Source organism: Passer montanus, unplaced genomic scaffold (genome assembly GCF_014805655.1).
Source record: "Passer montanus isolate IOZ18808 unplaced genomic scaffold, ASM1480565v1 scaffold42, whole genome shotgun sequence".
Taxonomy (NCBI): Eukaryota; Metazoa; Chordata; class Aves; order Passeriformes; family Passeridae; genus Passer; species Passer montanus.
In genome coordinates, this window is record NW_024369041.1 from 4197219 (window position 1) to 4211652 (window position 14434).

Genomic DNA, 14434 nt, shown 5'->3' on the forward strand with positions numbered 1-14434 from the left:
GTAAGTGCAAGAACACCTAATGTTTCTGAATTCTAAATTTCACGGAATGCTGAACTATAAAGTTGCCTTGGGAACTAAGGGGAGACCTAAATTTAGAACCAGTGATTCTTTTTGGGGTCAATGGTCATGTGTTAGTCTTCCATACATACTTAGAAAACATCTTCCCAAGAAAACTGCAGGGTCTCAGCTGGGAAACTGGGAAGAATTAAGAACAGAAAATGCAGTTTGCTTTTGTGTCCCTTTTGCTGTGGCTCATCAAAATGTTAATTGTTTCATTTCAAAGAAGTTGCTGTTTTAAATATGTGTATACATATGTGTATATGCATCCAGCATCTATAAACCTTGCAGAGATTGGCTGTGTTTAGTGCTTGAAAAGTGGTTTAAGGATGAATATGATTTCTGCTTGTGTTTAAGTCACTGACAGATATGAATAGGGCCATTATGTTAACTGTGGGCATTGCTGGCTTCTTAACTGAACCTTGGAGCACTTGATAGCTTCAGGTGGTTTGTGCTGTCAGCCTGCTAGCACACACAGCGGTGATGCCAGCCACTCTCTGCACCATGCTATTAGTGCTCATTCACCTGAGGAATTTCATCCCTTCCCAATGCTTTCCATCACTGACATCCAGACTTGCATAACTGTACCCCACTGGCTGCTGAGGACCCCTCTGAGCCTTTGTGAAAGGCTGTTCAGGGATGGGCTGGTACTGGAGCACACAAAACACTGATCAAATGGGTCCTTCACTGAATAACTCGTGCTTATTTTCCATGCAGGGAATAAATCACAAGATAGTGGGATTGCAGAGATGGAGGAGCTTCCAGTCCCACACAACATCAAAATAAGTAACATCACGTGTGATTCCTTCAAGATTTCTTGGGACATGGATTCTAAATCCAAGGATCGCATTACCCATTACTTCATCGATCTCAACAAGAAAGAAAACAAGAATTCCAACAAATTCAAACACAAGGTAATTTTAATTTAAAAATCAAGGCACAAATGCTTGATTTTAAGCAAATGAATCTCTATGTTTTATTAACCTTTCAAAGCCAGGCCATGGGAAACAGGAATTGATATCCAGAAAAGGTGGGTTTTGATTAATCTGATGGGATTTTGGTTTACTCAAAGTACCCTCTCTGCCTCCAGCCTATGTGCATGTACACACAACTACATTTGTTTCACAGAGAACTGCACATTGCCTTTTCTGTTCCATTTGAAAGCACTTTTGGAACCTCTACAATGTAGTGCAAGACTGCCATTTTTATTCCTGACTAGTTCTTTATCATTATTTACAAAATGTGTGTATTCCCTGCCTGTCCTTGTTCAGTGACAGACTCCTGAGAGCAACACAGCTCATTTCAACAGAAGAGCCACAAATTCTAATGCTCTCCAGGAAGGCTTCCAGCAATTTTAGTTTGCAGCATTCAGCACTGTGACCTGAATATTCATCTGGCCTCTTTCCTCAAGCCTCTGGTGCAGGAACATATTGGAGGCATTGCAGGATCTGCAAATGCCTTACTTACCAAATCCAGCAAAATTTTCTTTTACCTCAGAACAGTTGAATTACTGAGATGTCCAGAGAAACACTGAGACAGAACATTCCTCAAATTTAAAAATAATGTTGGCATTCTCTAAAAGATAAGGTTTGCCAAGGCACAAATAACTGTCCAAACAAATGTAAGGGCTGTAATTTTCTCAGCACCTAAATAATTGTTGGTTTCTAAGCCGATGAGATAAACAGAAGATATTCCCACCAATTTCTCTGAGGCTTTTTATTGTGAGAGTATTTTTTATGAGATTTTTATTAATGGTAGGTGTATAATTTTCTTATTTGACCTTTTTTGCTGTTGTTGTTTTTTTGAGTTTTTCTGGTTGGAAGTAACATATGCAGTAAGAGTAACAAAAAATCACTATTTCTTTAAATTGAGAATTTTACATGTTTGGCCAGGTTGTTGCAGTTGCTAGGAACCAGTGTGTGAAGCACTACTAAACTTAATGTTATAATAGGCATGTATTATGCCCCATTTTTAATTGTAACAGCAAATAAAATAGGGTACTTGTGCTTTTTTCTTACTCTCACTAATTTTGGACTGACAGCCTTTGAATTGAAATTCCCATTTTACACTGCAGGAATAAATATACTCTCTAAAGTGGGATGGATTCTTTCTAATGTCAGTTATTTTATTATTCTACATGTTTTTTCATTCATGTGCTAACTGGTGTATATTTGGAACATTTATTTTTGTGAAAAGTAGAGCCATCCTAGTAGAGCAAACACCACATACACTTCAGAATCTTTATCCCAGCAATGAGACTAGACTTACAATGGAAGGGGGGAAGGATATTGGTAGTATAATAAAGAAAAGCTATTAGATTTATTTTGTGTTTCTCAGCAATTCCCTAGCTTTTTATTGTGCAGCAGTGTTTAGTCAAAGGACAAAGGTAATTGGTTTTGTAAGAACAGGAGACTAAAATCTATCCATTAAAATTATGAATAATTTGGATGTCTTGTCAGAATTAACTAAAAATTGATTGCTACTAATTTTGTTAGTGACTTGGTTAAAATTTTTTTGTGTGATTTTTTGATGGTTTTATTCCCAAGCTTGAATGACAGAGATCCAGAGAGTAGAGAGAGATTGGACAATAGTAAAGCACAGACTGAATACTCAGCTCTGTGCCAGAGCACTTGGGTGTTTGCTTTCATGCATCTTTAGTACTAATCAATTTTTAGCACACCTTCTAGAATGAACTTGGGTTGATAATTGAAGGGCTCAGATTCCAAAGGTTTAACCCAGGTGGGGTTCAAGACAAGCAGCCTTCCTCCCTCTAAGGCTGGCCATAGGAGTTTCCCAGCTGAAGCTCAGCAGCAGGAGCTGATGGCCCAGCACTGAATCCTCACAGCTGGGAACTGACTCCAGTCCCCACCCATCTCATTACTTCCTAAAAAAGCTTTTGCATAAAGGAGAGGAATAGCACTGCCCTATCTCCTAGCAGAACTTTTTTAGAGAGAAAACTGTGAGCTCTATTGCCTAGGTATAAAACAGAGCATTGGGATTTGCTCCTAGGAGTCACCCAGCACCCTGGCCTGTGCAAGGAGAATTCATCCTTACCTAGCTTACAGGTAGGGTAAAGCACTGCAAGTGCCCATCTCTCTCGCAGGTGTTAACACCAGGGACCAGCTTACTTTCTAACTTATATAGAATTAACATTAAGTATCAGTTTGCTCAGATGGCTTTAAGTTACTTGGGATATAGACTTCACCTGATAGATCCATGCTGTACCTCAGGAAAGGGAGCTCTGTGTTTTCTTGTGTACCAGGGAATGATTCAACCTTCCAATACTGTTTCTCTTGGTAAATATATAAAGTATATTCAGCATACTTAGGGTGCATGAAGTGTTATTATTTTTGACTATCATCATCATCTCTGTGAAAGAGGTTGGTATTGATAGTGGTGTGCAAAGACTAGAATTGTAATAAGAAGATTTTTGTCTTTTCAATTCATTTTTCATACCTCCTCTCTTTTAAATATGGAAATATGATTACTCCCATGTAATAAGAAAAATATTCAAATATTTAGCAAAACTGGGACTAGAATCTGGATGTGCTGAGTTCCCACAAAGTTGAAGACTGAAAGCTCCCTCTTTTCCTAAAAAGGAGAGTAGAGTGACTCATAAACATTGCTGCTTAGTTATTCAAAGCTCCCAGGCTGTTCTTAGAAATTCCCATGTAATAAGAGTAATATTCAAATATTTAGCAAAATTGGGACTAGAATCTGGATGTGCTGAGTTCCCACAAAGTTGAAGACTTGAAGCTCCCTCTTTTCCTAAAAAGGAGAGTAGAGTGACTCATAAACATTGCTGCTTAGTTATTCAAAGCTCCCAGGCTGTTCTTAGAAATTATTGCCATCTAGGTAGCTTTAGAGCTGTCTGGTGGGTGCTGGTAGTGGAGCAGCCATCTGCCACTCTAGAATCCTGGCTCTCCTTGGGCTGGCACAGTACCTGCTTTGCACTTCTTTGGTGGCTCAGCCAGGAATGAGAGCTGGGCAGAAGAGAGATGAAAGGGAGAAGTGGAGAATCCCCAGACGAACCTCAGTGTGAACATTGGAATATTTCTTCTGCATTGTGGCCTTTAAAAAAAATGTGGTGTTTGCTTAGGAAAAAAACAGCAGATTAGAGTTGTGAGAGGCATCACATCAGCCCCTCCTCTCCAGCTGTGCAAGACATAAACCCCTCAAGTCTGTGGTCCTCTGCCCCTTTATTTTTACCTTTTTTTTAATTTTTTTTTTTTGTAGTCTCTCCCTTTTTTGATATGGTTAAAAGAGGTAGCTGATGCACAGCTGGAGGGTAAAGCTTTGACACTTCGGGCAACAAGGCTTCTAATGTTACATGAAAACTGACAAAATTAATGGTGAAAAGCCACCACTGGGGTGTGAGCACAGAGATTTGACCCAGGTGGAAGCTGTTTTTACCATAACCCAAGAACAGGTGACAGGAAGACCAATGATGTTAACTGTGGCACCTGCTGACTGCATTAGCAGTAGCAGACTCTGTCCAGTAGGATGCCTTTCAGGGTGGTAGCTTTAAATGTCATTTGGTGTTCTTTTTTTTTTTTTCTTTGTAGTTTTTCTCTACATATTATGAACTGCAGCATGCACAACTCTCTCCTTTTCAGATAAAGTTTTTATCCAACTATTATTTGATTTAGATGAGAATTGACAAAAAAGAAATCCTGACAACAAAATTTTACCCTGGATTATCACTCAATTACATCAATTATTGTAATATCTCAAGCTGCTAATTTTACACTTGCTTAATACAGAAACTGAAGATAAATTTTTTTGTTGATAGGAAAACAAAAGGGAAAAGATCTTTTTCCCATAACAGAAGACAAGGGGGAAAAAAATCCTTTAGATCTCTAGATCATGATCCCTTCTATTCCTTTTTTCCTTTAAAGACTACTATGCTATAGGACTACTATAGTAGTCCATCTACCTGTAGTCCTAGTATAGGACTACTGTATATAGGTAGATGATTGTGGATTAGTATTTGTAGGTGGACAGTTAAGGATGTCATTTAAAGTGCCCACTTTTCACATGGCAGGTGTCTTACTATTCTGTTATTACTGGTGAATATTCAATAACAAATATCTTTCAATTTATCACAGCTCCTCAGCTACACTTCAGAGAATCATTGAACTCCCTTGTGAGTCCTTTCCCTCACAGTTCTTCCATAAAATGTCCTGTTCTTCTATTTTTTCTGTCCTTTGGCGGTCTGCACCAAAGTCTTTGGTACTGTACAAATCAAGTATTTTAACTACAGCAAGCAGCTATTTTTCTTGGTTGCATCCTGGGGCTTTGATATCCAGGAAGAACAAAACAGAGGATCTAAAGGGGCAATGGAGGGGATAGCAAGAGGTTCAGCGGTAGGCTCAAGCTGTTTGGCTTCTTCTGGCCATTGCTGCACAGAACTGTATTTTGAAAGATGTGAACCAGCCATGGTTACTCTGCAATGTGTTTAATTTTGTCTGTTGAAATTTAGTTTGGAAGGTAGCAGCACTAGTGTAGCTGGACTGATTGACAGCAAGAGGAATTTTGTTTGATTACATTTGCCAAAAGAAACTAGTGAGAGCACAAGACTCTCTTAAATTAAGGTAGCTTTGTTCTCAATAGCATGTCTTTCTTTGCATATGTAAGCATAAATGATCCTAGAGTGAATTATACATTTGGGCTATGTATAATAGCATTACTCTACAGTCACTGGAACAAATAATTATTTCATACATGCAAGTTATCCCTTTGCCTCTTAGATCAGGCCTTATGCCACTGCTCACTTTGCTGCAGCAACAAACTGTGGGAAATAACTGGAGTTTGAAAAGAAGAGCCAGGGTTGGTGACTACGCTGCAAAAGCAGTGAAGGAAAGGGTGGCACGTTGGTTTGGGTTCGCTGCTGACTTGTGTGTCCTTTGGTGCTTTTGTTTGTGCCAGGATGTGCCCACCAAGCTGGTGGCCAAGGCAGTTCCTCTGCCCATGACGGTGCGCGGGCACTGGTTCCTGAGCCCCAGGACAGAGTACACGGTGGCGGTGCAGACGGCCTCCAAGCAGGTGGATGGCGACTACGTCGTGTCCGAGTGGAGTGAAATCATCGAGTTCTGCACTGCAGGTAACGCTGCTGAGGGATGCTGCTCCACGGGCTGGGCCAGTGCTGCCTCTACTGCCACACCGGGCTGGTCACCTGCCAGTGCCAGCTGTGCTGGTGGCCTTAAATAGTCACCTCTGGAAACTGGAATTCACACTTTAGGCTTTCTATGTGCTGAGGTTTGGCACGTTAAGCAGAGGCAGCTGGACTGCCCTTTTCTTGAGCAATAGTTTAGCTGTCCCAAAGTGCTGTGCCTGGCACCACTGCTTGTCCCAGGCTAGGAAAGGGCCACTTGTGTGCCAGTCACTGGCTATCAGCACCTTTGGGGAAAAGTAGAAGGGCAGCTCTCTGACAGCTTAAGACATTCTGCTGCTCTGCCTTCTCTGCATGCTGCAAAGCCTCAGCACCATCTACACCCCATCTTGAGCATCACTTTGGCCTGTCTGATTGATAAGGTTTCCTTTGGATGTTCATGACCTGCTGTCACTGTGCATGCCTGTGTGAAAGCTGAGGACTGAGGCAGGCTCAGTATGAATCCCATGTTTGTTGGGAAGCCATTTAAGCAGGGTCCTAAGCAAGCCTTGTTAGTACTGTCATTGGTTATTGGCTCACAACCAGGTGTGTAACAGTTTATCAACTGCTGTGAGCCAGAGAGGGCAGTCCTGAGCTCCTCTGCAGTCCTGAGCTGCACTGCAGTCCCACACACAGGGAAACCAGCTCTAACATAGGAAATCCTGAGCTGAGAGTTGCTGTAGGCTTGCAGAGTCTTTGTGAGGAAGGAGTGGGGAGAACCACAAACACCTGCTCCTGCCATTTGATTTGTTTGTTTCCACTGTTGAGAACTGGGGCGTGATGTGATGTGTATTATCAAGACTGTTCCTAGTTTTCAGTCTGTGTGTCTTGTGGCTTTTGGAGAGTGCTGTGGTTTTTCCTGCCTCCTGTACTAGCAGGTTGTCTTTCCTTTCCAGATTATTCAAAAGTTCACCTAACACAGCTATTGGAAAAAGCTGAAGTGATTGCAGGCCGTATGCTTAAACTGTCTGTTTTTTATCGGAATCAGCACAAAGAATACTTTGATTATATCAGGTAAGAAACAAAACATATTCAAAGTCCTTTGGCAAATTAAAGGACTAATGAAAATAAGTAAATAGAGACAGCTGTGCTGAAGCTAGAGCAGAATGTCTGTATGCTTTATAGCCCATTCAGAGGCAGGCAAAGAATAAAACACAAATTGTTTCTTTCACCTTGCTTAACTCAGCACCTCCATTAGGCAATAAAAGTCTGTGTTTTGAAGCAGAAACTGAGGTACTGATAGGGACTCCAGCTGATTAAAGCATCTGTAATCATAATTGAGAGTTTAGTAGCCAAATATTTCCACTGTACTGAGAAATTAAGAGTGAGGTGACTGACAGTAGGAGTGTGCAGCAGTGTGCACAGGCGTTTGCCTGCATGTAAGAGTTCCATCTCAAATATTTGTCTCCCATGTACAACCATCCTATTTCCATGCTCAAATGCAGTTATACAGACTCTGCAAGCTGAATGTTAATTTGTAGACCATGTGAGGAGGGAGAGGGCATTATGTTTGGGCAGTGTTAAACCACCATGCTTCAGCTGGAATGAAAAAACAGAATAGCTGGAGGTAGGTTCCCTGTTCTGTTGGAGACCCGGTGTGCCCTCCACACACGGTCAGAAGCATCAGGATAAGAGAAAAGCAGACTTTATGATAGAAGGAGTCAAAACTTGTGCTGCATGAGCAGGAACACAGAGTAACCTTCTCCTATTGGAAGAACATGGATGAAAGGTAAGCAGTGTGTTGGAAAGCTGCACCACTGACTGTGCTTCTTTAATATTCATCAGGAGATAGGGCTCCTGCTGGGCCAGATAATTTCAGTTTTGTGTGAGTGTCCCACTAGTACCTGCCTAGAATGGAAAGTTTTTAAAACAACCCAAGGCAATCCAGCTTCAAAGAACAGAGTCTACTATATTTGGAAACATTCCCATTTTGTAGTCTTGGGTATCTAATTTATTCCAGGAGTGTATTGGATATTGCAGAGCATGGACTTTCTCTTGCCATTCTGTGTTTTGGAAGGATTATTTTATTGCACATAGGGATACAGCTGCAAAACTCAGTAGAAGCAGAGAATAAATTGCAGTTGTTGAGGTTCTTTGAGACCCTCATAACCACTGCTGCCATCCTGGGCTAGATACCACAGAAGGGAAATGCCTGTGCTGTTCTGATCCTCACACTGCTTTGTTTTCAGCTATGTAATCATAGTGCATCTGACTTTGTGTTCATTAGTGTTGAAAATTGCCACTGAGTGCATTTATAGCTGTGGGTTTAGCCTTGTTCTGCCAAATGTGATTCTAATTGATTGCACTGTCTGTTCCTCTTCTTCCTGCTAAATTCTTTCTTGGTTTGACACCAATAGAGATGGGTTTGTTTTCCCTCTGTTAATAAGCTGGAGACAAAAACCTGTTTTACCAGGCCAGTGGGAAGCTACACTACCAGAACTGGCTGATGATCACCTCTTTTGACCAGAAATATACTAATACAGTCACAAGGGCTAATCCTTCCTCAGTACACCTGTCTGCATGTTATGTTAAAAGCCCTGACCATGTGCTTCCTATTAGGGGAAATTCCTTGTCATCCCATGCCTGCCATGGTCTCTGGTGTCAGCACACAGCCTGGAAAAGGTCTGGTAGCATTGGCATACAGGCAGCTGTTCCTGGTGCTAAAGCAGCCCCTAAATAGAGGGTTGAGGTGAGCTCAGAAGGGGTGTTTGTGTCACTGCAGCTTACCTGGGCTGGGACCACCAAAAGCAGCTCAGATTCCCCGAAAGGCCGACCTATAATTAGCCTAATTGGCCACTGGATGTCAGTATCTTGCCACAGAAATGGAACCCACTTCCTAAGAATTAAGCCTGACTTTTCAGGTTGCAGAGGTTTCAGGTGGCTATTTAAGCTTATTCAACCTTTTTTTTCTTCTTTTTTTTTTTTCTCCCTAGTAATCTCTTCGGTCATAAAATACTAATTATACTCCCCACTCCAATCAATGTCTTATGAAATAGGGCTTGAGACAATAGGTAGTATTTGAATGGCTCAGAAGACTTCTGAAATGCATCTTAGAGTATAATAAAATTGTGCTGCTGAGGAGATTACAAATAATGAAAAAACTAATCACAGCTGGGGATATTAATGAGTTTATTCAAAGCTGTTTTGTAATGTATATGCTGAGTTTGTTTGCTTTGACTGCTACCTCCCACTTTAACCAAGCAAAACCTTCTCCCACACAGCACCATTTCACATGGACCTGTTGCAAGTTAGAAGCAGAGAGAGAACAGACTTTCTTGGCTAGTTTCCCCTTTCCTAAAAGAAGGAAAAAAGAAAATAAAAGTAAAAGCAAAGCAAGAGGGGAATATAAGAATCATAATAATCTGTAGCCCCATGCAGCCTCATGCATTTTTAGTCTGTCATGTCAGTGAGTACAAAGACATTGTTATAAGGGTGCCTAGCAAATATGGTGTTTTACAGGACTTACAAAAGAGGATGGTTCCCTTTCAGGTATTATGTGGTTGCAGGTGCAGAGGGAGTCAAAGCTGCCACTGGAGCACTTGCAGAGGTGTGTGGGACACAAACACAGGGGAATGCCCTGCTAGACATAAAAATCTCAGGTGCTAAGGAATGTTAGAGGGGGTGTTTTGGAGTATTCTCCTAAATTTAGCAGCCTAATGCTGCTGAATGCAATTTGGGATTTGGGGATTTCAAAAATTCACTTGTTCGTTGTACATTTCTTTTCACTGGAATAAAATTGAGCTAAGTTAAAAAAAAAGAAAAAGTCTTTTTTTCCCCTTAGGACTAGTGACTGCAGAAGCTGGATACCAACCAAAATGGAAACTAACCAAATTGCCTAATTCTCTGTGCCCAGCTCTGCACTGATTGAAGTCAGCAGTAGACCAATTAGACTTGAAATGATCATTTGGGGACAGAAAATACTGGCAGACAGTACATTCTTTCCTATAACCTCTCTAAAAAGCATCCTTAAGAAATAACTTTCACTGGCAGTATTCTACTACATGAACTATGTACTGCCTATGCTAAAAATACATAGTAACAAACAGCATATTCAGCATATGGAGACTGACTTGCAATAGTCAAGGTGTTTATTGTTAGAAATGTAGTGTAAGTCTGAACAAATCAGCTAATTAAAGACATTTGTGATTTGGAGGCTTTTTTTGTTTGTGTGTTTGGGGTTTTTTGGGGTTTGTGGGTTTTTTTTGGTGGTTTTTTTTTTTTGTTTTTTTTTTTGCCCAGACAGCTGACAGAGAAGGCAGGCTGGAAAAGCAGATTTTTCCCCTTGAACAGGAATTGCTCTAGCTCTTCCCAAGTCTGATGGGACTTGATTTTCCTGGTCCTAAGATCCTGACACTAACCCTGTCTTTCAGTTTAATGGTTTTCCTTTGTGTCCCTTCAGTCCTGTTTCCAAACAGCATGATGTCCTAACTTTCCACTTTTTCTTTGCCATGTGTTACAAAATAAACAATGCCAGTCCTTCATTTGTAGAGAGCATCATGGGAATGCTATGCAGCCCTCTGTTAAGGATAACAGTGGCAGCCATGGCTCTCCGATCAGTGGGAAGCTGGAAGGCATCTTCTTTAGCTGCAACACTGAGTTTAACACTGGGAAGCCACCCCAAGATTCACCCTATGGAAGATACAGGTATGAGATTGCAGCTGAAAAACTCTTCAACCCAAATACTAACTTGTACTTTGGAGACTTCTACTGCATGTACACAGCCTACCACTACGTCATCCTCGTGATCGCCCCCGTGGGGTCACCAGGAGATGAGTTCTGTAAGCAGCGCCTTCCCCAGCTAAACATAAAAGATAACAAATTTCTGACCTGCGATGAAGAAGACGGGGTCATGGTTTACCATCACGCCCAGGATGTTATTTTGGAAGTAATTTACACTGATCCTGTGGATCTCTCCCTTGGCACAGTTGCTGAAATTACTGGTCACCAACTAATGAGCTTGTCTACTGCAAATGCAAAGAAAGATCCCAGCTGCAAGACCTGCAATATCAGTGTTGGACGTTAAAACTCCCCTCATTCCTTAGGAGCCTTCAAGCCTCTGTTGCCCGTGTCCATAGTCAGACAGTTCTGTCGGAAGCATGCACATGCCGCTGCCACCAAAAGCAACTACCAGTCTTCAAAACCTCCAATAGCCTTCTTAGGATCTCTTCTCTCCCTCTTTCCCTTCTGTTCCCCCGATGCTTTAAATGATTAGAAGTCCTGGATTTCTTTCTGGCAACCATTTATACCTAGATGCTGCAAAAATTGTTTTCTGTTTCTTGCCAAACATAACAAAATCCTATATAAACTGCTTTAGCAAAATAAAAATAACGGCTTATAAATGGTGTTTAAATATGCATTCATTTTAACTACTGAACAAGTACTGGGATAACTGAACAGCATGAAAGGTTGTAATTGCAGCATGATTTGAATTTCAGAGCCTAGAAATGTCAGCACTTCCAACGTGTTGTTTGACAGTGTTATTTATGTTATTTATATTAGCTAACTGAAAACAGAAACGGTGTCTCGACATAATAAATATAATAGAAAAATATTTTATTTGTACTGTTGTATAAAATATTATACAATCATATAGAATATATAGATTACATTTTAATATCAATTGTATACATGTCATTAAATCATTTTCCCTTATCAAAGATGTAGTTTGTAAACTTCAAATAGCTCTGTATCTGTTCCTGTTGCTCTAGATGACTTTAATTAAAACAGATTTATGAAGACCATTTCTGATTCATAAAAGTTAAGTTATAAATTATTAAATCAGTACACTGAAACAACAAACGGTGCAAAATAAAAAATTCCTTTTTTAGTGTTCATATTTTTTCCTCCAGACTACTTGAAGATGTGTACATCTTCCAAATCATGCCATTACATACTTGATAAATACAAACATGGTTGGTACATAAGACGCTTTATAAAATCAAAATCTTCTTACCAAGATAAAAAACAGGTTGCTTATACTATGTGGTCAATACAAAATGACAGGTAAAGCAAAACACTAAACATTATTCATCTGGTTCCAGTCCCTTTTTTTTCTTTAATTCTTCTCTCTTTTCTGTCTGGGGTAGGAATTTCCCAGAATCCCTGCTTTTAATTTCTAGTACAAAACCTGCTGATAATCTTTCTATTACTAGTCCACTTTTTACATCAATGGTCTACCACAAACAGTGACAATTCTCCTTAATATTACAAAGTGTGGTGCTCTGAAAGTTAAGAAAAATGCATAACTCCAATGGAAAAATAACTTTCTATAACCTTATTTTCAGTAAACAAGAAGTCTAGCAGTCCTCATCAGATAACTGTGACACTCACTTATATACCATGTACTTTATCTATCCAAAATATCTTAGCATAATGCAGTAATCTAGTCCTGTTTTTATATATATATGTGGCAATTTATAACACAAGAAGTACTTCAACACTTTACAAAGTGCATGCGTTTGAACGAGCTTTGGTAGTTAGAGAAGCGAATGTTATAGCGTCAGGCAAACCAAAGTGCAAAGGTTAATAGAGAAATCAAAACTAGCATGTAGTTGATCTATTTACTGACTTCTAAATTCTGTGATCCAGGTCCTGTGAACTAGTGAAAAGGACAGCAGCCAGGACATTTGTTCCATCTTCTCTCAGCAGCCTGTAGCTGTTTCATTTTGCCAAGCCCTTTCTCTTACTCCTGTAACACCACCAGTTCCCTTTGGCAGTCTTGTTCTGGCCTTTTCCTGCTCTGCTCCCAGCCCTGGCACTGCTTCTCCCTATGCATCTTTCTTTGAAGCCACTGGAATTGAATGGCAGCTCTGTCTTGATAGCTAGAGTATGTTCTGAGTGTTTCCTTCACTCATTCAAATAATTTATTTTAATCTAGTGAATCAGCACACTAATAGCCAACATTACTAATTAGTTATAACACATGTTAATTCTGGAAACAAACGTGTGGCACATTAGCATGTACTGAGATATACTAAAAACCTGCAGAACATTTCCTCACACTTTTGGAGCAGGTCATCAAACTGAGAATCTACATTACTTCACTGTCCTTTTAATTTCTTAACATTCTCACAGTGCACTTCAAGGCTTTTTCAAAAGGAAAAATATATACTATATTCCACTCACCCGTGCTTAATATTCTTGCATATTGCTGTTCTCTCTCATCACAGCTATTATAATTGGTAAAGTGCATCAAAAATCTCAGTGTGTCAATAATCGTGCAGCAGACCAAGACCTGTAAAATTACTTTCTCTTTTTCATTACTTGTTTGCTTGCATTTTTTTCTCTCTCCTTTTTTTTTTCTTTTTTTTTCCTAGAGAACAATATCACAGCATTGCATTCACTTCAAATTGTTTTGGAAATATCATGCTTACTGATGAGAACCTCCAGGAGCCTGATTTTGGCTTTTGTGTGCTTGTATTCAGAGTATTCCTCAGCCATTGGCACCCGATCTTCTTTCTGAGGACTCCTATGAAAAGCAAATATAAGCACCATCATTTTTTATGACTAACAAGAGAAACAGTATTAAAAATTAATTCTGCAACAACTGATGAGGATTGGGTTATTTTTTTTTACTGACTGTAAATGACTAAGATAATTTGACAGGACCAAAAAAGCTCTAATATTCAGAAATAAAGTCATATTTTAAATACTGAATTTTCATATACTAGATAACTTTCTTGACAGCTGTGGAAGTATAATTACTTGATTCTCAAGTCATTTGCAAATGGTTACCAGTTACCACCATTACCAGTGCCCGTATACACCATGGTTTTCAACAAAAATGTTTGCTAAATGAAGAGGAGGAAAAACAGAGTGAAAAATGGCCAGTATTTAATTCTGAGTAAAAAAAACCCAGTGGCTTCTGGTTTTAAAATCTGGCTGTTTACAAATGACCCAACTGCCAAGTCTATTCCCTGCAGAGTGACATCCTCAGAAAGAGACTTTTAGCAGCCTCCCTTGAGCTCAGGGAATATCCTGTGCTGAGGTGGGTATAAACTCATTGTAGGCATGACCTGGAAGATCCCCAGATCCTGGCTTTCCTCACAGATGACCACATCTTGAAGGAGCTAAGCAGAGAGATAGATGGACATCTGCAGAGACCAGACATCTCCAGGGTATCAGTGCTAGGATGCTCAACGGGCAGGAAGAATGATGCGCAGAACTCCATGATATCAGAAGACTAATTAATTACTTCATTATATTATATTATAACTGTATTACACT

General features: G+C 40.0%; 2 protein-coding genes across 8 annotated transcripts in view; one reads left to right on the forward strand and one right to left on the reverse strand.

The window, feature by feature from the left end:
- The window catches only part of PHYHIPL (phytanoyl-CoA 2-hydroxylase interacting protein like), a 55044-nt gene extending 43004 nt beyond the window's left edge, over window positions 1–12040 (forward strand). For 2 of the 3 annotated variants that reach the window (XM_039719652.1, XM_039719651.1), the window contains exons 2-5: window positions 775–971; window positions 5986–6160; window positions 7105–7222; window positions 10697–11949. In XM_039719652.1, the coding sequence (XP_039575586.1) occupies window positions 807–971; window positions 5986–6160; window positions 7105–7222; window positions 10697–11231 (993 nt within the window). In that variant the 5' untranslated portion in view covers window positions 775–806 and the 3' untranslated portion in view covers window positions 11232–11949. Of the gene's footprint in view, window positions 1–774; window positions 972–5985; window positions 6161–7104; window positions 7223–10696 lie in introns of all 3 variants that reach the window. The other variant, XM_039719650.1, reaches the window with a different exon arrangement.
- Window positions 7252–14434, reverse strand: part of FAM13C (family with sequence similarity 13 member C) — a 51777-nt gene continuing 44594 nt past the window's right edge. For 2 of the 5 annotated variants that reach the window (XM_039719646.1, XM_039719644.1), the window contains 2 exons: window positions 13582–13676; window positions 7252–9502 (listed from right to left, as the gene is read on the reverse strand). In XM_039719646.1, the coding sequence (XP_039575580.1) occupies window positions 9342–9502; window positions 13582–13676 (256 nt within the window). In that variant the 3' untranslated portion in view covers window positions 7252–9341. Of the gene's footprint in view, window positions 9503–12251; window positions 13677–14434 lie in introns of those variants that run through there. The other 3 variants (XM_039719645.1, XM_039719643.1, XM_039719642.1) reach the window with 2 other exon arrangements.